This window comes from Pelophylax lessonae (assembly GCF_965119305.1).
Source record: "Pelophylax lessonae genome assembly, chromosome: 3".
Classification (NCBI taxonomy): domain Eukaryota; kingdom Metazoa; phylum Chordata; class Amphibia; order Anura; family Ranidae; genus Pelophylax; species Pelophylax lessonae.
In genome coordinates this window covers 533449466-533474570 of record NC_138770.1, presented here as the reverse complement: position 1 = coordinate 533474570, position 25105 = coordinate 533449466, and the positions used below count along the sequence as shown (strand labels likewise).

General features: G+C 41.4%; 1 protein-coding gene across 1 annotated transcript in view; it reads left to right on the top strand.

Moving 5' to 3' along the window:
* Positions 1-25105, top strand: part of SNX9 (sorting nexin 9) — a 250147-nt gene that overhangs the window by 146481 nt on the left and 78561 nt on the right. The window contains exons 6-7 of the mRNA XM_082249824.1: positions 1761-1911; positions 17879-17963. Coding sequence (XP_082105950.1) covers positions 1761-1911; positions 17879-17963 — 236 coding nt within the window. The remainder of the gene's footprint in view (positions 1-1760; positions 1912-17878; positions 17964-25105) is intronic.

Sequence of the window (25105 nt, the reverse complement as noted above, 5' to 3'; positions counted from 1 at the left end):
AGGCTTGCCCACAACCCGGAGCACTGAGGAGAGAAGGAGTGTACCGGCTGCCTGGGAAGTATGGAATAAGGTAATGGTAAGCCTAGACAATAATGAGTATTTAACCCCCTGCTTAACCAAAGATAGTAGTCATGTGACCTCTTTTTTTATTTCCTCCCATTTTCAAGGTAGATAACGAAAGACAACTTTTTTGCTTATACTTTCAGCATTGAAAAGTTATTTTACAAATGAAATACTTTTTTTTTTTTTTTTTTTTTTTAATTTTGCGCTTTAATATATGTTAAAGGTGTAAAAATATTAAAGCGGAAGTAAACTTCCCTCTGTAACTTGTACCTATAGGTAAGCCTATGATAAAGCTTACCTATAGGTACTGTGAATATCTCTTAAACGTGCACTGTTTAGGATTTAATTTCTTTACATGCAGCCAGTGATATCACTGGCGCATGCACTCTGAAGGAACAGCCACCTGTGCCGTTCCTTCAGAACCCTGTACCGTGAACAGTGGCTCCCGCGCACATGCGCAGGCGTGACTTTATCGCAGCTCCGGGCCAATCAGATGGCTGGAGGATGGGAACCCAAAAGGAAGGTGGGTGAACATGTCGGCTGTCTCAGCGGTGGAAGGGCTTTGTTCTAAGGTAAGTATTTCATAATAAGCTAGTATGCAATGTATACTAGCTCATTATGCCTTTGTCCTACAGGTTTTTATTTTATTTTCATTTTTTTAAAAGGTTTACAGCCTCTTTAATGAACAAAGCAAACCAAAAAAAGTTTTAATAATCATTTATAAAATAGAAGTAAATTTAAAAAAAAAAAAAAATCAGCAGGAAAGGATGAATTAAATGGAGAATGAGATTAAGGAGTTATTAAGGCTGATTGGAGTAAATTAAGGGTTACAAAGGGATTAAACAGAGAAACAATTTAATAAAAAAAAACAAAAATTACTTTTTTACCTGACAAGGTGCTTTAAACTGATTTCATTTGCAAAACAAAGTTCATCCTTTTGACCTGTAAATGAATAAACAGAAGGACAGATAAGAAGATACAATGTTTCTTTTTATCTGTCTCTTTCAGCAGCAATCTGAGCATTGCCAGCTGCTTTTTGTTTTTGAAAGGTGTGAGCAAGGGAACTGTTCTGACAGCTGAATGAGTCATCGGTTGTTAAGCAAGTTGCAGCCCTGCTCCTTAATAATTGGTGATTACGGCTTTTTTTTTGTTTTTTACATTTCAGCCGTCCGTGGAGGAATCCCACTGACCGATGAAATAACCGAGCCTGAAAGTATCGGTTTCAGTTATCAGAGCATTTGCACAAGTACCGATACTTGTGCAAATGCTTAGTATTGGCACTTTTTACATGAATCGTAGAAATGCTGGATTAAGGTCGTGTGGGGGGGTCGAATCGAGATTACGACCTTTTTTATGATTCATGGTGCAGCTCTACTAACCCCTGAAGTCAACACAGAACTTGATCCTAACCTCTCCTACGACAGAAACCATAAATATCCAGCAAAATGTATACTGTTAAGTCAGCAGTTACTACATTTGCATGGATAAAAGCACAGCACTACCAAAGGCAATAACTTCATCATGCCATGTCACGGGATGAAATATTCTGGCTAATATTTGCACTACAATCTGAAAAACATGCAACAAATTTGTTGATTCCCAGTGTGGTAGTTGTGGTATTTGTTGTGGTTTTCTGAAGTGAGGTTTCCCTTTAGGAGTACCTGTGACTTCCAAATAAAGTCTTCCTTTCTTTTCAGCTGTTGATGATGATGAGTGGGACGATGAGTGGGATGATCCCAAATCCTCACCTCCTGGTTTCCTTGGCTACAAAGATTCTGAATCCTCTGATCCTGGAGCAGTTCAACGGGGAACAGGAAGACCAGCCTCCATGAGGATACCTCTTAACAAGTACATGTCTATTCATACAGTATATATTAAGCTGAACAAAGAAGAAGGATTTGTGTGTTATTCTTTGTTAGTTTCTATCATAGTAGGAATAATTGTATTTTAATGCATTCTTTTTTACAATTCTATGTATTCTAATGATCTACAAATACCATGGTTACCTTTCCTTGGCATAACTTTTTGTAATTAATCAACATCATATTTAACTTGGCCTAATAGGACATACAGTATCTTGCAAAAGTGAGTACACCAGTCCCATTTTTGTAAATATTTTATTATATCTTTTCATGTGACAACACTGAAGAAAAAGCACTTTGCTACAATGTAAAGTAGTGAGTGTACAGCTTGTATAACAGTGTAAATTTGCTGTCCCCTCAAAATAGCTCAACACATCCATTAATGTCTAAACCACTGGCAAAAAAAAGTGAGTACATCCCTAAGTGAAAATGTCCAAACTGGGCCCAAAGTGTCAATATTTTGTGTGGCCACCATTATTTTCCAGCACAGCTATTAATGTGTAAACTGCTGGCAACAAAAGTGAGTACACCCCTAAGTAAAAATGTCCAAATTGGGCCCAATTAGCCATTTTCCCTCCCTGGTGTCATATGACTTGTTAGTGTTACAAGGTCTCAGGTGTGAATGGGGGAACAGGTGTGTTAAACTTGGTGTTATCGCTCTCACTCATACTGGTCACTGGACGTGCAACATGGCACCTCATGGCAAAGAACTCTCTGAGGATCTGAAAAAAAAGAATTGTTGCTCTACATAAAGATGGCCTAGGCTATAAGAAGTTTGCCAAGACCCTGAAACTGAGTGGCAGCACGGTGGCCAAGACCATACAGCGGTTTAACAGGACAGGTTCCACTCAGAACAGGCCTCCCAACAGTCGACCAAAGAAGTTGAGTGCACATGCTCAGCGTCATATCCAGAGGTTGTCTGAGTATGAGTGCTGCAAGCATTGCTGCAAAGGTTGAAGGGGTGGGGGGTCAGCCTGTCAGTGCTTAGACCATACGCTGCACACTGCATCAAATTGGTCTGCATGGCTGTCATCCCAGAAGGAAGCCTCTTCTAAAGATGATGCACAAGAAAGCCTGCAAACAGTTTGCTGAAGACAAACAGACAAGGACATGGATTACTGGAACCATGTCCTGTGATCTGATGAGATCAAGATAAACTTAAGAAGAACTTAAAAAGATATTTGGTTCAGATGGTGTCAAGCGTGTGTGGTGGCAACCAGGTGAAGAGTACAAAGACAAGTGTGTCTTGCCTACAGTCAAGCATGCTGGTGGGAGTGTCATGGTCTGGGGCTGCATGAGTGCTGCCGGTACTGGGGAGCTACAGTTCATTGAGTGAACCATGAATGCCAACATGTACTGTAACATACTGAAGCAGAGCCTGATGCCCTCCCTCGGAGACTTGGCCGCAGGGCATTATTCCAACATGATAACGACCCCAAACGCACCTCCAAGGTGACCACTTCCTTGCTAAAGAAGCTGAGGGTAAAGGTGATGGACTGGCCAAGCATTTTTTCAGACCTAAACCCTATTGAGCATCTGTGGGGCATCCTCAAATGGAGGGTGGAGGAGCGCAAGGTCTCTAACATCCACCAGGTACGTGATGTCTTTATGGTGAGGACTTCAGTGACAACCTGTAAAGCTCCGGTGAACTCCATGCCAAGAGGGTTAAGGCAGTGCTGGAAAATAACGGTAGCCACACAAAATATTGACACTTTGTGCCCAATTTGGACATTTTAACTTAGGGGTGTACTCACTTTTGTTGCCAGCAGTGTAGACATGAATGGCTATGTGTTGAGTTATTTTCAGGGGCCGTCCGTGCTGTTTCTTCAGAGCCCTGCGCCATGACCAGCGGCTCCTGCGGACATGCGCGGGAGTGACGTCATCGCGGCTCCCGCTAGTCACAGAGCCGGAGCCCGCAAACCCGGAAGGAAGACTGGGGAAAGATGGACGCTGGAATGCTTTGTTTTGAGGTAAGTTTTACATAATGTGCTAGTGTGTGGTGCATACTAGCACATTATGCCTTTGCCTTGCAGGTACGAAAAAAAAAGTGCAGCGGTTTACAACTGCTTTAAAGTGGTTGTAAACTCTCACAAATACCCAGCGAAGTGACAGTGAATGGCCAGTAACACACTTCCTTTATTAGAGTGCCTCCACTCTGGATGAAGGTGCACGGGGGCACGTCTGGACAGCAGCGTTGCATACATTAAAAAATGTAAACCATACACCAGATCACACATTATAAGCAGTTACAGCAAACACTTTCTTTCTTTTGGGATAAAGGTTTTACGTAAATAAAAGCTGACCATTGTAAGCACCTTTGTCAGTGTTAATTGGTCAGTATCATCCCTGTAACTGCTACATTAGCGGGAAAGCTTGCTCTTTTGAAAATCAACAGACTTACCGACAGGATCACCAGGTGAAAAAAAAAGGAAAGACAGCCTAAAAAATAAAACAAGCCATCACATCTAAGAATTGGTAAGCTGCAATGTAATAAATGTTTGCTTTGGGGTTTCATACTGCTTTAACTTATTCACTAGTTATCAGAATGCACCATTTCACACTTGTGTGACCTAAAAGTCACGTGATTTTACCACGATTTTGATTAAACTTGAAGCAATGCCTGTGTAATCTTGAGGTCTAGACCTCAAAATGCATCAAAGTCGGACCAAAGTAGTGCAGGAACTACTTTGAAGTCATTGCGACTTGAAGTCGCACAGATAGGAACTGTACTCATTGGAAATCATAAAGTACGACTTGTCATGCGACTTTTAAGTCCCAGGCCGCAGGTCAAGTCACACAAGTGTGAAAGGGGTTTTAGTGTTTTTTTTTTTACAAAAAAAAAAATTGGTTTCTTAGAGTGACTGCCAGCAATTTTAAAGTCTTAGCTGCCTTGTTATAGAGGAAAGAGAACAGAGTAAATCTTGCGAAACAGGGCATTGCAGCACACAGCTTGTAGAGAGAAGCTTTTAAATCTCTCTTGCTGCCCATGATGCAAATGCTGCTCCAATCTGGGGTAATTGCTGTCTTAAGTAATTGCAGAAAGCAACACTTCCGGGGAAAACAAACTATGTGTCCTCGTGATGGTTAGTTGTTCCTCCTGTCAAGCCCAACATCACTACCGGATGCAGTATTTGGACTTTGAGATTGCTGACAGTCGCTGTAGTAACATAATACAAGGTGAACAATACAATGGGAATACCACATGAAGAATTTTCATGTGACTGTTTAAAGAAGACTTTGGCTGTTCCTTTTTCTGTAATGAATTCAAACTCTCTTGGTTTATGATTGACAATTTTATCAGCAATTACTGTCAAACAAAAGCTTTGAGATAAAGTGTAATCTTCGTTAATTAAAAACTGTACACTGCTTTGTATTCAGTAGAGATTCTGGATGAACCCTCTGCACACCGCTATATATGCTTTCTAGCAAACTTTGCAGTAAAAAAACAGAGATTTTTAGTTCACGCATATTGCAATACATATTTAAGCTGGCCACCTGCCTCAAAGTAATCCCTCTATGGCCAGTTCTACTCTGCTCTGCAAATGCTACTGTGGACACAAGGCCCCACTTTGTGTTTGTTTGCCCCATGTTGGCATTGTGTCCACAGTAGCATTTGAAACGCAGGAAAAAAAGGCCCCAACCCTTTTTTCAAAACATGACCGCATGGAACTGTATGGTGCTGCGGCACCACGCAGTTTTGCCCACCCGAAAACGCCTGACATTTTCTGATGCGTGGAAGTTTTGTTAAGAATTAATTGCATCCCCAAGTGTCTGCTACAGAGCAGCCCATCTTACCTATATTCCCCGACTTGCATATGTGCATTCAGGGAACACAAAACTGCATGGTGCCGCAGCACCATACTGTTGCATGCATCCATGTTTTGAAAAAAGGTTTGGGGACATTTTCCTTGCGTTTCTCATAGACAAAGCAGACCATTCACATGAATTCCCCTGCAAATGAGCCACACAGGTAACGTGAATGTACCCTAAAGCTGAGTAATGCGGAAAGTGAAGACAAGGCAAAACAGAAAGAGAGAGAGGATCCTTCCTTCCAGGGGACACTATATATAACATTGACCTTGATCAATATACAATTTTAAGCTATCAGTTTTTTTATATCTTAAAACCCAACTGTACCTTCTGGGCTTACCTCCCTCTTTCCCATTATTAAAACATTTTTTTAAATAAGCACTACTTACTCTCTCCACGCTTCATCATGCTTTCCTCCTCTTCCTCTGTCGCTGAACAGGATTGGGTGGGTGCTTAACTGGAGTTAGTGAAAAAACTATCAGCGCAAGACTAAGTGAAATTCAAATGTGTATAAATGTGCTAGAATAAATCAATATATAAATCCGGCTGCATACACAAATTGTGTCCACACCTCACAACAAAAACATAAAAATCAAAAAACGTGCTGCGCCAGAAGTGCACAAAAATAATAAGTGATTAATGAATCAACAAGTGTTATCAACAAAATATAGTGTCCATCATATGTGCTCTGATGAAACATAAATGTTCATATAAAGTGCTCCAAAGTAATGATTAGTATATCCAGGTGATGACAGGACAGCCTCAATCCCTTGTGAATCAAGCAGGAACCACCAGTGTGTGAACTCCCTCCACCAGTAAGATTGGCCTCTCACCTTGATACCAGACCCAAACGGGCCAGCATGAGCATATCAGGGGATAAACAGACTATCACAGGTAACCTCTCCAGCCTTCACCTCCGGGGGTCGCCAGGACATAAAATAAAGATAAAGCAAAGATCTAGTGCTCTCTGAATGTAAATAATGAGCTTTTATTGAGCATAAAGGGGTAACTCACATTTGTTGGGCACTCAGCCGTGCCTGCTGTTATGGCATTCAGTGTTAGAGAGTAGCACCCGAGCGATCGGCGTCAGGCACGCAGGCTCCGCCTCCCTATACGCGTTACGCCTGGAGCGTGGGCTCCGTTTGGCTTCTTCGGTAGGGGTGAAGTTTGCGTGTCCAGCCTCGCCTATTTACCAATGCTGCTAACGGTGGATTGGCCAGCGGTCACATGTCCTCCTCACTCTGAGCTATGCACAGGACACCGGAACCAAAAGATACACTTCCTGTGATCTTCGGTGTCACTAGCTATTATATCGAGGGGGCAATTTGAAACATATATAGATCTACTAAATCACTACCAGAGACCGCGTGACTGCGCCGCCATCCCCCGGGTGTTTCTCCTAAAATCATCGCATAAAAACATCTTTATTACATAAAATCGCATCATAAAATCGCATTAAATCAAATTATTGCCATAATGTTAAAAACTCACAAAATATATTATTGGTAAAAGTGGAATACCTCTAATATATTGCTAATTCTATAAAATGACACAAAAAAAAAAAAATATTTTATGTATATAAAAATATATAAAAATTAAAAATCTGTATAAAAACTATGACAAATGTCTATATATTAAATGATGAATATTGAGTGAATCTACAGATATTTCAGGGAGGGGGGGCTATCTATCACTAATGAAGCAGTTGAGGTCAAAATCCTTATTTAACCCCCTGGGTGCCAATACTTTCGTCTCATACACCCAGAAGGACTCTCTTCTGCTTAATTGTCGAATGTAGTTTCCCCCCCTCCAATGTGGCTGGACATGTTCAATTCCCCAAAACTTTAGAGAATGAGGGTTTCTATCATGGACTTCTCTAAAGTGCTTGGAGACGCTGTGTGACACCTCACCCTTTTTTTATATTTTTGATGTGTTCTCCTATTCTTACGTTCAGGGGTCGTGATGTGCGACCCACATATTGGAGTCCACAGCCACACTCCATCATGTAGACCACCCCAATGGTGGTACATGTAATTAAATCTTTAATATGGTATTCGTTGCCTGTGCTGTTAGATTTAAACGATTTTCTTTTCTTTATGTTTTTCCTCGTTTGTCGACAGACACCGCATTTCCCACATGCAAAAAATCCGGATAGAAACTGGAAAACAGTATTTTTCATACGCTTAGGGGGATCTACCACTCCCGGTGCTAACCTATCTTTCAACACAGGTGCTCGCCTGTATATGAAACCAGGTTTCTCCGGAAGGTGGGGTCCCAAAACTTTATCTTGTTTGAGGACACTCCAGTGTTTTTTAATGATGCGTTCAACTTGCTTGTGTTGAGCATTATAATCAAGCACAAGCTTAAAATTATTGTTCACCTCCCTTGGTGGTGTCCTCTTGTTTTCCAAAAGTTCAGTTCTATTTAATAATGCTACTTGTTGTAAATCAGAATTCACTTTCTCCATGTTGTATCCCTTTGCCTGAAATCGTTCCACTAGTACAGTACTTTGGACTGTGTAATAAAGTCATTGTCATTTGAGCAATTTCTTTTAATCCTGATAAGTTGTCCCCTCGGAATGTTAAATAGCCAATTTTTATGGTGACAACTATCCATAGGTAAATAGGAGTTGCGGTCGGTGGGTTTAAAAAAATTTTTTGTATGTAAACGACCATCTTTTATAAAAATCTCCAAATCTAGGAAATTCAATTTCTCCTTGCTCTCAGTCCATGTAAGTGCGATATTCTTGTTATTAAAATTCATTCTGGTTTTAAAAAAATTAAAAGATAAAATGTCTCCTTCCCAGATAATAATCAAATCATCAATGAATCTTTTATAGAAGATTAATTCTGGGGGTCTGTTCACTAAAATCTCCTCCTCCTCCCATTGGGCCATAAATAAATTAGCTACGCTGGGGGCAAATCTTGCCCCCATAGCTACGCCTTTGGTTTGTAAAAAATATTCTCCCGCATACCAAAAATAATTGTGATTGAGGCAAAATTCCAAACTTTCTAAAAGAAATTCTACATGTTCCCCATCTAAATCTGATTCATCTAAGGCCCATGCCGCTGCCTCCATTGCAGCCTCATGGCCGATGATAGTGTAAAGAGAACCTACATCCGCCGTAGCAAGGATGCAGTTCTCTGATATGGGTAAATCCTGTAGCAATTGTATCACATTTTTGGTATCTTTGATATATGCTTGTGTTCGGGTAACCAATGGTTGTAAATAAAAATCGATATATTGGCCCAATCTTGAACTGAGGGAGTCAATGCCATTTATAATGGGCCTCCCCGGAGGTTTCTCTACACATTTGTGAACTTTAGGGAGGAAATAAATAATAGGGGTTCTACAGGCAATGGGATTCAAATAAAGTGCTTCTTTCTTATTTAAAATAGCATTAGTCAATCCATTTTTGATAAGTTTCTCCAATTCTTTCTTGTAATCATTCACCGGATTGTGTCGTAATCGGGAATATGTGTTCTGATCTGAGAGTTGTCTCCTCATCTCATTATCATAGTATTCTGTGCTCATGACAACGATACCCCCGCCTTTGTCAGCTGGTCGTATCACCACTTTTTTGTTTTTCTCTAGGCTGGCTATGCCGTTTTGGATCCACTGTGGATCTTGCATTTTTCTGACTTTCAAGTGTTCAACATCATGAGCTACCAGATTTTTGAACACTTCCATATATTTGTTATCTTTGTTTGGCGGGTTAAACACCGATTTATTTTTCAAAGTGGAGTGATGTGTTCTCTCACTCACATTGGGTCGGTTGTCCGGTTTGGCCAGAAAATACTTTTTTTGAGTTAGCGTTCTCATATATTTCTGTAGATTCACATAGGTGTCGAATTTGCTTAGCTCATGATGTTGAACACTTGAAAGTCAGAAAAATGCAAGATCCACAGTGGATCCAAAACGGCATAGCCAGCCTAGAGAAAAACAAAAAAGTGGTGATACGACCAGCTGACAAAGGCGGGGGTATCGTTGTCATGAGCACAGAATACTATGATAATGAGATGAGGAGACAACTCTCAGATCAGAACACATATTCCCGATTACGACACAATCCGGTGAATGATTACAAGAAAGAATTGGAGAAACTTATCAAAAATGGATTGACTAATGCTATTTTAAATAAGAAAGAAGCACTTTATTTGAATCCCATTGCCTGTAGAACCCCTATTATTTATTTCCTCCCTAAAGTTCACAAATGTGTAGAGAAACCTCCGGGGAGGCCCATTATAAATGGCATTGACTCCCTCAGTTCAAGATTGGGCCAATATATCGATTTTTATTTACAACCATTGGTTACCCGAACACAAGCATATATCAAAGATACCAAAAATGTGATACAATTGCTACAGGATTTACCCATATCAGAGAACTGCATCCTTGCTACGGCGGATGTAGGTTCTCTTTACACTATCATCGGCCATGAGGCTGCAATGGAGGCAGCGGCATGGGCCTTAGATGAATCAGATTTAGATGGGGAACATGTAGAATTTCTTTTAGAAAGTTTGGAATTTTGCCTCAATCACAATTATTTTTGGTATGCGGGAGAATATTTTTTACAAACCAAAGGCGTAGCTATGGGGGCAAGATTTGCCCCCAGCGTAGCTAATTTATTTATGGCCCAATGGGAGGAGGAGGAGATTTTAGTGAACAGACCCCCAGAATTAATCTTCTATAAAAGATTCATTGATGATTTGATTATTATCTGGGAAGGAGACATTTTATCTTTTAATTTTTTTAAAACCAGAATGAATTTTAATAACAAGAATATCGCACTTACATGGACTGAGAGCAAGGAGAAATTGAATTTCCTAGATTTGGAGATTTTTATAAAAGATGGTCGTTTACATACAAAAAATTTTTTTAAACCCACCGACCGCAACTCCTATTTACCTATGGATAGTTGTCACCATAAAAATTGGCTATTTAACATTCCGAGGGGACAACTTATCAGGATTAAAAGAAATTGCTCAAATGACAATGACTTTATTACACAGTCCAAAGTACTAGTGGAACGATTTCAGGCAAAGGGATACAACATGGAGAAAGTGAATTCTGATTTACAACAAGTAGCATTATTAAATAGAACTGAACTTTTGGAAAACAAGAGGACACCACCAAGGGAGGTGAACAATAATTTTAAGCTTGTGCTTGATTATAATGCTCAACACAAGCAAGTTGAACGCATCATTAAAAAACACTGGAGTGTCCTCAAACAAGATAAAGTTTTGGGACCCCACCTTCCGGAGAAACCTGGTTTCATATACAGGCGAGCACCTGTGTTGAAAGATAGGTTAGCACCGGGAGTGGTAGATCCCCCTAAGCGTATGAAAAATACTGTTTTCCAGTTTCTATCCGGATTTTTTGCATGTGGGAAATGCGGTGTCTGTCGACAAACGAGGAAAAACATAAAGAAAAGAAAATCGTTTAAATCTAACAGCACAGGCAACGAATACCATATTAAAGATTTAATTACATGTACCACCATTGGGGTGGTCTACATGATGGAGTGTGGCTGTGGACTCCAATATGTGGGTCGCACATCACGACCCCTGAACGTAAGAATAGGAGAACACATCAAAAATATAAAAAAGGGTGAGGTGTCACACAGCGTCTCCAAGCACTTTAGAGAAGTCCATGATAGAAACCCTCATTCTCTAAAGTTTTGGGGAATTGAACATGTCCAGCCACATTGGAGGGGGGGAAACTACATTCGACAATTAAGCAGAAGAGAGTCCTTCTGGGTGTATGAGACGAAAGTATTGGCACCCAGGGGGTTAAATAAGGATTTTGACCTCAACTGCTTCATTAGTGATAGATAGCCCCCCCCTCCCTGAAATATCTGTAGATTCACTCAATATTCATCATTTAATATATAGACATTTGTCATAGTTTTTATACAGATTTTTAATTTTTATATATTTTTATATACATAAAATATTTTTTTTTTTTTTTTGTGTCATTTTATAGAATTGGCAATATATTAGAGGTATTCCACTTTTACCAATAATATATTTTGTGAGTTTTTAACATTATGGCAATAATTTGATTTAATGCGATTTTATGATGCGATTTTATGTAATAAAGATGTTTTTATGCGATGATTTTAGGAGAAACACCCGGGGGATGGCGGCGCAGTCACGCGGTCTCTGGTAGTGATTTAGTAGATCTATATATGTTTCAAATTGCCCCCTCGATATAATAGCTAGTGACACCGAAGATCACAGGAAGTGTATCTTTTGGTTCCGGTGTCCTGTGCATAGCTCAGAGTGAGGAGGACATGTGACCGCTGGCCAATCCACCGTTAGCAGCATTGGTAAATAGGCGAGGCTGGACACGCAAACTTCACCCCTACCGAAGAAGCCAAACGGAGCCCACGCTCCAGGCGTAACGCGTATAGGGAGGCGGAGCCTGCGTGCCTGACGCCGATCGCTCGGGTGCTACTCTCTAACACTGAATGCCATAACAGCAGGCACGGCTGAGTGCCCAACAAATGTGAGTTACCCCTTTATGCTCAATAAAAGCTCATTATTTACATTCAGAGAGCACTAGATCTTTGCTTTATCTTTATTTTATGTCCTGGCGACCCCCGGAGGTGAAGGCTGGAGAGGTTACCTGTGATAGTCTGTTTATCCCCTGATATGCTCATGCTGGCCCGTTTGGGTCTGGTATCAAGGTGAGAGGCCAATCTTACTGGTGGAGGGAGTTCACACACTGGTGGTTCCTGCTTGATTCACAAGGGATTGAGGCTGTCCTGTCATCACCTGGATATACTAATCATTACTTTGGAGCACTTTATATGAACATTTATGTTTCATCAGAGCACATATGATGGACACTATATTTTGTTGATAACACTTGTTGATTCATTAATCACTTATTATTTTTGTGCACTTCTGGCGCAGCACGTTTTTTGATTTTTAAGCTTAACTGGAGTTGACCTTTTTAAAGTAATTGCTCAGGCAGCACAGTTCCGATTACGCTATGACATTATTGATTGTGGTTATATTAATAAAGCCTTTTTCATCTAGGGTGCTAGGGGTTCATTGAGCTAAAAGCAATTTCTGCTTCTTAGATAAGTAAAGCTGATCTTTCCAGCCTATCAAAGATAAGACACCTATAACCTTTCTAACATCTGTAAAGGGGACAGTCTTCTCACTAATCCCCAATGTAAGGGGGCACTACATTAACCACTTATGTAAAAGGTCACTACACTAAGCACTAATGTAAGGGGGGCACTACACTAAGCACTAATGTAAGGGGGGCACTACACTAAGCACTAATGTAAGGGGGCACTACACTAAGCACTAATGTAAGGGGGCACTACAGTAAGCACTAATGTAAGGGGGCACTACACTAAGCACTAATGTAAGGGGGCACTACACTAAGCACTAATGTAAGGGGGCACTACAGTAAGCACTAATGTAAGGGGGCACTACACTAAGCACTAATGTAAGGGGGCACTACAGTAAGCACTAATGTAAGGGGACACTACACTAAGCACTAATGTAAGGGGGCACTACCCTAAGCACTCATGTAAGGGGGGTACTAATGTAAGGGGGAAGTACACTAAGCACTAATGGAAGGGAGGGGTACTAAACGAAGCACTAATGTAAGGGGGGGACACTACACTAAGCACTAATGTAAGGGGGAACTACACGAAGCACTAATGTAAGGGGGAACTACACTAAGCACTAATGTAAGGGGGCACTACCCTAAGCACTCATGTAAGGGGGGTACTAAACTAAGCACTAATGTAAGGGGGAAGTACACTAAGCACTAATGTAAGGGGGAAGTACATTGAGCACTAATGGAAGGGAGGGGTACTAAACTAAGCACTAATGTAAGGGGGGAACACTACACTAAGCACTAATGTAAGGGTGGGACACTACACTAAGCACTAATGTAAGGGGGAACTACACTAAGCACTTATGTAAAAGGTCACTACACTAAGCACTAATGTAAGGGGGGCACTACACTAAGCACTAATGTAAGGGGGGCACTACACTAAGCACTAATGTAAGGGGGCACTACACTAAGCACTAATGTAAGGGGGCACTACAGTAAGCACTAATGTAAGGGGGCACTACACTAAGCACTAATGTAAGGGGGCACTACACTAAGCACTAATGTAAGGGGGCACTACAGTAAGCACTAATGTAAGGGGGCACTACACTAAGCACTAATGTAAGGGGGCACTACAGTAAGCACTAATGTAAGGGGACACTACACTAAGCACTAATGTAAGGGGGCACTACCCTAAGCACTCATGTAAGGGGGGTACTAATGTAAGGGGGAAGTACACTAAGCACTAATGTAAGGGGGAAGTACACTAAGCACTAATGGAAGGGAGGGGTACTAAACGAAGCACTAATGTAAGGGGGGGACACTACACTAAGCACTAATGTAAGGGGGAACTACACGAAGCACTAATGTAAGGGGGAACTACACTAAGCACTAATGTAAGGGGGCACTACCCTAAGCACTCATGTAAGGGGGGTACTAAACTAAGCACTAATGTAAGGGGGAAGTACACTAAGCACTAATGTAAGGGGGAAGTACATTGAGCACTAATGGAAGGGAGGGGTACTAAACTAAGCACTAATGTAAGGGGGGAACACTACACTAAGCACTAATGTAAGGGGGGGACACTACACTAAGCACTAATGTAAGGGGGAACTACACTAAGCACTAATGTAAGGGGGCACAACACTAAGCACTGATGTAAAGGGGGGCACTACACTAAGCACTGATGTAAGGGGGGGGCACTACACTAAGCACTGATGTAAGGGGGGGGCACTAAACTAAGCACTTATGTAAAGGGGAACTACACTAAGCAATAATGTAAGGTAGCACTACACTAAGCACTGATGTAAGGGGGGCACTACACTAAGCACTAATGTAAGGGGGGAACTACACAAAGCACAAATGTAAGGGGGTAACTACATTAAGCACAAATGTAAGGGGGCATTACACTAACCACTAATGTAGGGGAGCGCTATACTAACCACTAATGTAAGGAGGCACTACACTAAGCACTAATGTAGGGGAACGCTATACTAACCACTAATGTAGTGGAAAGCTATACTGACCACTAATGTAAGGGGGGAACTACACTAACCACTAATGTAAGGGGGGAACTACACTAACCACTAATATAAGAGGGGAACTACACTAACCACTAATATAAGAGGGGAACTACACTAACCACTAATGTAGGGGGGGAACTAGACTAACCACTAATGTAGGGGAGCGCTACACTAACCACTAATGTAAGGAGGCACTACACTAACCACTAATGTAGGGGAGCGCTACACTAACCACTAATGTAAGGAGGCACTACACTAACCACTAATGTAGGGGAACGTTATACTAACCACTACTGTAGGGGGACACTATACTAACCACTAATGTAAGGTAGCGCTATACTAACCACTTATGTAAGGGAATAACCACTAATGTAAGGGGGCACTACACTGACCACTAATGTAAGAGGGGGGAACTACATTAACCACTAATGTAGGGGAGTGCTATACTAACCATTAATGTAGGGGAGCGCTATACTAACCACTAATGTAGGGGAGTGCTATACTAACCACTAATGTAGGGGAGTGCTATACTAACCACTAATGTAGGGGAGCACTATACTAACCACTTATGTAAGGGGACACTACACTGACCACTAATGTAAGGGGGCACTACACTGACCACTAATGTAAGGGGGGAACTACATTAACCACTAATATAGGGGGGGAACTACATTAACCACTAATGTAGGGGGGGAACTAAACTAACCACTAATGTAGGGGAGTGCTATACTAACCACTAATGTAGGGGAGAGCTATACTAACCACTTATGTAAGGGGACACTACCATAACCACTAATGTAAGGGGGCACTACACTGACCACTAATGTAAGGGGGAACTACATTAACCACTAATGTAGGAGGGGGGGAACTACACTAACCACTAATGTAGGGGGGGGGGGAACTACACTAACCACTAATGTAGGGGAGTGCTATACTATCCACTAATGTAAGGGGGCACTACACTAAGCACTAATGTAAGGGGGACACTACAATAACCACTAATGTAAGGAGGCACTACACTAAGCACTCATGTAAGGGGGGCACTACACTAAGCACTAAAGCAAATTATTTGTTAAATGTTATTACTGTAGATAATTTTGTTGTATAAAGCAGCCCTGGGTGTCAGATAAGCTAAGTGTGCCACATTCCTTCTTCTTATTTTTCACTTGTACCTCAGGCTGATGTGCTCTGTAGATATAGGAATTATTAAAAAAGGCTCACTGAAACCTGTAAGGTATTTTAAGGGTTTCTCCATAGTAAAAATATTCAGAAAGGCTGTAGTAAAGTTTTAATGTTGTCATAGTTATCTGGAGTGTAATGGTATGATCACAACCTATTTAGGTGTACAAAGATTAAGACACATAAGTAGAATTAGCAATTTGAAACTGTGCCAGGCTTTACATTTGGGACATCACATCTATGGAAAAAAAATGAAAGTGTATCTAAACCCAAAAGCAAAAATAGTAATTCATTGCAGCTTAACAATCCTTATATGTAGTGGCTGCATTTGTTTTCCTCCTTCAATTATTTTTTTTATTATACTCGCCTGGTAATTCTGCCTGTAACACACTTCCGGTCCTTGTATGACTACACTCACCCACCCTTCTGTATCAGGGCAACAGAATCCAGATAGGACTAAAGCCCCGTACACACGATCAGATTATCGAACGATCTGTCGTCCGTTTTTTGTGGCATGCTAGTCTGATGTGGAAAGTGAAGAGGTTATTTTCATACGAATTTTCCCGTATGACAGAATTCTACTTCAGAAGTGATGTCATGTGTTGAATTGCTTTGTATGTGTTCTTTCGTCCCTGAGCATGCCTAGTCTTGCTCTTAAGATTTTTTTCCGTCGAAATCTGTACTAATGAGACGAAAATCGGACGTTGTATTACGGACAACAAAAATTTTATAGCCTGCACATCAGGATTTTGTCAGTCGAAAAGTCGGAGTTGGCTGTCGAAAGCACCATACTAACAATTGGAAAATCAGCAGATCGGTCGTCGGACGAATTTTCCCTACAGATTTTCTTATCGTGTGTATGGGCCTTAAGAAACCCTGTCTCTCTTCTGTTCCTCATAACATAGAGAGATGTGCTTCTCAACAAAGCTGAGTACAATGTAATTGATAACAATCAGCACAGGCAAAGGGCACAGAAAGTTATCCGCTCACAAGATTTCTGGCAAGATCAACTAGTATTAATTTGAACTTCTCAAACAGTTATAACGAAACCCATTCAATGGCCGACAGTGGACAAATAAGAGAAAATTGTTCTTGGGTTTTGCATACACTTTACGTCATTTAAATGAATTTCAACTGACATATAGAAACATAGAATGTGTCGGCAGATAAGAACCATTTGGCCCATCTAGTCTGCCCAATATATCTGAATCCTATGAATAGTCCCTGGCCCTATCTTATATGAAGGATAGCCTTATGCCTGTCCCATGCATGCTTAAACTCCTTCACTGTATTTGCAGCTACCACTTCTGCAGGAAGGTTATTCCATGCATCCACTACTCTCTCAGTAAAGTAATACTTCCTCATATTACTTTTAAACCTTTGCCCCTCTAATTTAAAACTGTGTCCTCTTGTGGTAGTTTTTCTTCTTTTAAATATGCTCTCCTCCTTTACCGAGTTGATTCCCTTTATGTATTTAAAAGTTTCTATCATATCCCCTCTGTCTCTTCTTTCTTCCAAGCTATACATGTTAAGGTCCTTTAACCTTTCCTGGTAAGTTTTTTCCTGCAATCCATGTACTAATTTAGTAGCTCTTCTCTGAACTCTCTCTAGAGTATCTGTATCCTTCTGGAGATATGGCCTCCAGTACTGCGCACAATACTCCAAGTGAGGTCTCACCAGTGTTCTGTACAGCGGCATAAAGGCGATCCTCTTTCTGGGCAGCTGTTTTTTAGCCTTTATTTCTGTGATTTCTATATTTCTACATTTTCACCCTGAAATATACTTCCATGATTCATATACTGTACATATCATTTTAGCCTAGCGATTAACTGATCTCTCATTTCAATTTTCTTTTGACAGATTTCCTGGCTTTGGAAAATCAGGAGTTGAACAATATCTGTTATCTAAACAGACAACAAAACCCAAAGAGAACATCTCCATTATTGTAAGTTAGTTCAGCTACATTGTTTCTGTATTCAGAGTTCCTCAACTCTTTCATAACTGTTTTTTCAGTGCCAGTATACTGTGCATTGGTTAACCTTAACCTTTTAAGACTAATTTGCCTACCTAAATCATTTTTATATTTTTTAAGCCATGTATAGTTTTATTGGTACATGGTTTTACCAAATACCCTGCTTATTAGGCTGACAAATCAACAAAAAATGTTAAAAATGCATTTTAATAATATTTAGCAAATTTAAAAGTGATATTAAAGACAGGTTTGTTTTTTTTTTTTGTATAAAAATGTTCTACTTACTTGCTCTGTGCAGTTGTTTTGCACAAAGCAACCCTGATCCTCCTTATCTCGGGTCCCCTTCCAGTGCTTCCTGCCTCTCCCTTCTGCCGAGTGCCCCCACAGCAAGCAGCTTGCTACAGGGGCACCCAAGCAGGCTCACTCCTGAGCCACTGCTCAGTTTGTCCATTCAAATACTGCACTCGGCCCCACCCCCACTCTCTCCTCATTGGCACACTGGCTTTGTTTGACAGTAGCAGCAGCCAATGGCTCCCACTGCTGTCTCAGCCAATGAGGAGGATCTCGTGCACAGCGTGGACGAAGATCGGGCTCAGGTAAGGATTGGAGGGCTGCTGCACACAGAAGGTGTTTTACCTTCATGCATAGAATGTACTATGCACTACTATAAGTCACTGATCACCTCCATTACTAGTATGAAAAAAAATTCCATTATATATATCTCATAGTTTGTAGACACTATAACTTTTTTTGCAAGCCAATCAATATACACTTAATGGGATTTATTTTTTATTTTTAACAAAGACAATTAGCAGAATACATTTTTGCCATAATATATGGAGAAATTAGATTTTTAAAATGTTTTTGTTGGATATGTTTTTCACAATTTATGCTTTTTTTTTGTTTATAGCACAAAAAATGAAAAACCCAGCGGTGATCAAATACCACCAAAAGAAAGCTCTATTTGTGTGAAAAAAATGTTAAAAATGTTGTTTGTGTACAGCATTGCATGCCCATGTAATCGCCAGTTAAAGTAGCTTAGTGCCAAATAGTAAAAAATTACCTGGTCATGAAGGGGGCAAAACCTTCCAGAGCTTAGGTGGTTAATCGGCTTCTGTCAAAGGAAAATTTTCCATCAATCAGTGGAGGCAGCTAATCAGCTACCACCAGTCATCGTTTTCTGACAGTGATGTGTACCGCTGTCAGAATACAGTATCCTGACGGGGGAATTCCTCCATCCACATTGATTGTGGGGATGAAGGTTTCTATTAGTTTTTGGGGCTTTTGTTGATCTGCAAGTTCTGTGTTGTTTTACATACATATAAAGGTGTACAGTGGGGAAAATAATGATTTGATCCCCTGCAGATTTTGTAAGTTTGCCCACTTACAAAGAAACAAAGGGTCTATTATTGTTATCACAGGTGTTATTTAAATGATAGAGACAGAATATCAACTCAAAATCCAGAAAAAAACATGGATGGGTCTTTCAGCAGGAAAATGCAGGACAAAACATACCGCCAAAGCAACAAAGGAGTGGCTCAAGAAGAAGCACATTAAGGTAATGGAGTGGCGAAGCCAGTCTCCCGACCCTAATCTTATTGAAAATTTATGGAGGGAGCTGAAACTTCGAGTTGTCAAGCGACAGCTTAGAAACCTTAAGGATTTAGAGAAGATCTGTAATGAAGAGTGGACCAAAATCCTCCTGAGATATGTGCAAACCTGGTCACTAAATACAAGAAACGTCTTAACTCTGTGCTTGCCAACAAGGGTTTCTCCACCAAGTACAAAGTCATGTTTTGCTTGGGGATCAAATACTTTTTTTACTCACGGAACTGCAACTAAATTTATAGCATTTGATTTATGTGTTTTGTTTTTTCTGGATTTTTGGTTGATATTCTATCATTTAAAATACAGATATAATCAAAATGATTGACCCTTCATTTCTTTGTAAGTGGGCAAACTTACAAAATCTGCAGGCGATCAATTATTCATTTTCTCCACTGTATATCTATAGGCTCTCCCCATCCTCGACAGAGCACACTTGTGGGAAGACTCAATTGGCTGGGCAGTGTTTTCCTAGCTATCGCTCATGATGGGGGGGGGGCCCGAGAGTGCCCCTCCTCCATGGACCTCAATATGTACAGCTGAGAGGTATTGTAATATTTTTAATTTTAATGTGTTTATTAGAATTTTACAAAGAATATACACACAGCTAGGTAGCAACATTCAAACACCAAGACAAACAAAAATAAAGATGGGAGGTACAATCTGCATATTCCTCATACACAATTAACAATCCAATCAAATGAAAGGATGGGATCCGGACTCGAGCATACGTCCAAAACTTTAAACATTGGAGCACCAAGAATGCATAGGAATTAATATAACAATCCAAAAAGTGAGTACCCCCCACCAATAGTACTAAGTACCAACTATAACCCTTACCACTTAAGCCCCAGAAGATTTTACCCCCTTCCTGACCAGGCCCTATTTTGCGATTCGGCACTGCTTGAATTTAACGGACAATTGCGCGGTCGTGCGACGCTGTACCTAAACAAATTTGACGTCCTTTTTTTCCCACAAACAGCGCTTTCTTTTAGTGGTATTTGATCACCAGTGCGATTTTTTGATCACGCGCTATAAACAAAAAAAGAGCGTCAATTTTGAAAAAATAACTATTTTTCACATTTATTTATATGAAATTCCAAAAAAAAAATGTAAAAATCAAAATTTTTTACCATTTTTGGCCAATTTGTTTTCTGCTACATATGTTTGGTAAAAAAAATCGCAATAAGCCTATTTTGATTGGTTTGCGCAAAAGTTATTGCGTTTACTAACTACGGGAAAGATTTTTGTCATTTTTGTTGTTTGTTTTTTATTTTTTTATCGAGTAATGGCGGCGATCTGCAATTTTTTTTTTTGTGGGACTGTGACATTGCGGCGGACAGATCGGACCCTTGACTGACATTTTTGACACTTTTGGGGGTACCAGTAACATTACTACAGTAATCAGTGCTATACATATGCACTATTACTGTAAAAATGACACTGGCAGGGAAGGGGTTAACTTTATTGGAGAGGGAGGGGTTAAGTGTGTCCCTAGGGGCATGTTTCTAACTGTGCAGGGATGTGGCTGTGTGTGTAACAGCAGAGATCAACGGTCCTACATAGCAGGACCGTTTGATCTCTGCTGTTACACAAGGGAGAATGACAGGCGGCCGTGTTTACATGAGTCGCCTGCCTTTCTCCCTCTGTAACCGACGATCGCGAGTGCCCCGCGGAGGTGTCCGTGAACAAGCGGGGGCAGGAGCGCGCCTTCGGCGGCGCACGCTCGCTCGCCCCCTATTGGCTCACAGGCTAGTGACCGGTACGTCACTTTGCCTGCACGGGGCTGACCGCCGCAGTAAATGTACTTGCGGCGGTCGGCAAGTGGTTAAAAATAAAAGTGTCTTTGTAAGAGTATCAAGAAATAGAAAAGAGCAAAAGTGATCAGAAGCAGGCTGAGAACAAGAAAGACACCCATCCCCCACGATCCAATTTAAACATTAGGTTGTAAATGAGAGATGCATATTTTTGGCCCATGAATCCCAATTTTTTTCAAGTTTCCTAACCTTATCATGGAGGATACTTGCAATGTATTCATGTACCACGATCCATGTAATTTTCCTTTTTGCTTGTACAAGAGACACACAAGGCCGCTTCCACGATTTGGCAATCGTCGTCTTAGCCCCAAATAAAATAAATCAGACGTTGTAAATGATTAGATATTCGTTCAATTGGGATATTCCATAAAGCGGTGTGGGGCGTTTGTGGGTCCTGCACTCCCGTGACTCTACGCAGCAAGGCTTATTTACCGTTCCAGAAGCTGCGAATCCTGGGACGTTGTATTTTAAAATTTTAGTCAATTAAATTTTTCTTTAGTTTCTATGAAGATTTGTACATGTTTTTGTCAGTTGTCAGATCACTTGCTAAGGGATGACCACCAGCTAATCTTTTTTAGGTTTTGTGCACACAGGGCTTAAGAAAACATCTCTTTTGCAGGCTAGTGACTCTTTTTTTTCTGCCCATAAAAGCACCTCTATTTTAGCCTATGTGTCCATGCACACATATAGCTGTGGCCAAAAGTTTTGAGAATGACACAAAAATGTATTTTCACAAAGTCTGCTGCTTCGGTGTTTTTATTTATTTTTTTTGTCAGATGTTACTTTGGTATACTGAGGTATAATTACAAGCATTCCATAAGTGTCAAAGGTTTTTATTGACAATTACATTAAGTTTATGCAGAGTTAATATTTGCAGTGCTGACCCTTCTTTTTCAAGAACTCTGCAATTGGCCCTGGCATGCTGGCAATCAACTTCTGGGCCACATCCTGACTGATGGCAGCCCATTCTTGCCTATTTAACCACTTTACCACCGGAGGATTTTGCTGTCTTCCGTCCAGGCCACTTTTTGCGATTCGGCGCTGTGCGACTTCAACTGACAATTGCGCGGTCGTGCGACGCCGTACCCAAACGAAATTTACGTCCTTTGATTCCCACAAACAGAGCTTTCTTTTGGTGGTATTTGATCACCTGTGCGATTTTTACTTTTTGCGCTATAAACAAAAAAAGAGCGTTTATTTTGAAAAAATAACAATATTTTTAACATTTTTTTATATGAAATTCCCCCCAAAAAAGATGTAAAAACCAATTTTTTAAAAAATTTTTGGCCAATTTGTTTTATGCTACATATGTTTGGTAAAAAAAATCGCAATAAGCGTATTTTGATTGGTTTGCGCAAAAGTTATTGCGTTTACTAACAAAGGGAAAGATTTCTGTCATTTTTGGTGTTTTTTTTTTAACGCGTAATGGCGACTATCTGCGATTTTTTTTTTGCGGGACTGCGACATTGCGGCGGACAGATCGGACCCTTGACTGACATTTTTGACACTTTTGGGGGTACCAGTGACATTACTGCAGTAATCAGTGCTGTATATATGCACTGTTACTGTAAAAATGACACTGGCAGGGAAGGGGTTAATTTTATTGGAGAGGGAGGGGTTAATGTATGCCTGGTGCTTACTGACGTGTACGGGGGGGAGGTGACTGTGTGAGTCATGGACAGATCGGATTGTCCAGCTATGCTGAACAGTCCGATCTGTCACTCCCTGTCACTATGGAGTTCCGCCCGCTGTGTTTACACACAGCGGGCGGATCTCCAGACTCGATCCCCGACGATCGGGTAAGATCCCTGGCCCGACTCCCGCTGTGAATGAAAACAGCGGGAGCGAGCCTCCGGCGGCGCGCAAGCGCCGCCCAGAAGGGGGAGTGTCTGACGACGTTAATACTACGTCGTCAGACGATAACGAGCCACTCTGCCGCAGTAGTATTACTGTGAGCGGTTCTAAAGTGGTTAATGCTTGGAGTTTGTCAGAATTTGTGGGGGTTTTTTTGTTCACCCGTCTCTTGAAGATTGACCACAAGTTCTCAATAAGATTAAGGTCTGGAGAGTTTCCTGCCCACAGACCCAAAACTTTGATGTTTTGTTCCCCAAGCCACTTAGTTATCACTTTTGAGCTATGGCAAAATGCTCCATCATGTTGGAAAAGGCATTGTTCGTAACCAAACTGTTCTTGGATGGTTGGGAGAAGTTGCTCTCGGAGGATGTTTTTGTATCATTTATTGATGGCTATGTTTTTAGGCAAAATTGTGAGTGAGCCCACTTCCTTGCCTGAGAAGCAACCCCACACATGAATGGTGGGAATGAATTAAGGTTGGCATGACACAGGACTAATGGTAGCGCTCACCTCCGGAATACTTCAGAGAAAATGACTTTACCCTATTCCTCAGCAGTCCAATCCCTTTACCTTTTGCAGAATATCAGTCTGTTCCTGGTGTTTTTAGATGTGTTTTAGCGCGTCAAGCGGTTAAGCGTTAATGGATTCCACTGGGAGAAGTGGCTTCTTTGCTGCCCTGCTTGACACCAGACCATCCTCCAAAAGTCTTCGCCTCACTGTGCGTGCAGATGGACTCACACCTGCCTGCTGCCATTCCTGAGCAATCTCTGCACTCGTAATGCCCCGATCCCCCAACTGAATCAACTGTAGGAGACGATCCTGGCACTTGCTGGACTTTCTTGGGCAGCTTGAAGCCTTCTTCACAAATGCAGTGGAAATGTTTTTTATGGGATTAAAGCAGAGTTCCACCCCTTACATGCCACATTTGGCATTTAATTTTTTTTTTTTTGGGGTGGTGGGTACCTAGTTTTGACAGGTACCCAGCTCCTACTTCTGCTCAGGCCACCTAGATGAATTGAGCGGAAGTTCTCCCCCTCCCCCTCCCTCCCTGCAAACTTCTGGGACACGTCACAGGTCCCAGAAGGTTGCCCGGCCATTAGGGAGGCGCAGCAGGACTCGCGTATGCGCAGTGTACACCCAGCTGTGAAGCCACATGCTTTTACAGCCGGGTGCCCACACTTGTAATGCCGGGGCCAGGGATAGGGTTCAAGCGGCCGCATCGCTGGACCGTGGTACAGGTGAGTGTGAGTGTTTATTAAAATTCAGCAGCTACACTTTTTGTAGCTGCTGACTTTTAATAAACACAAAAATGACTGGAACTTCGCTTTAAGTTCTTTTTAACCACTTGTTGACCAGCCGCTGTAGTTATACTGCGGCAGGTCGGCTCTGTTACGCGAAACGACGTACCTGTACGTCGTTTTGTTTAGCAGTTAGTGGGGGCGTGGGTGCCGCCAGGGGCGTGCGCGCCGATTGGTCTAGCGTTGGAGCCAATCAGCGGGTCCAGAAGACGCGATGTCCGCTGGGTATCCGCGGTTGCTCCCCATGGAGACAGAATGACAAAGTAAATACGGCACACAGCTGTTCTGTCAGTGATGAACACAGGGATACTGTGTTCCTCCTATTTAGGAACACAGGTTTCTGTGTTCATCCAGTAAGTACATCCCCTACACAGTTAGAAAGCACCCCCTAGGCACAGATTTAACCCTTTGCTCACCCCTGGTGTTAACCCTTTCCCTGCCAGTGTCATTTATACAGTAATTTCCTTTTTTTTAGCACTGATTACTGTAATAATGTCTCTGGTCGTGTCAAAAGTGTCAGTTAGGTGTCCGATTTGTCCGC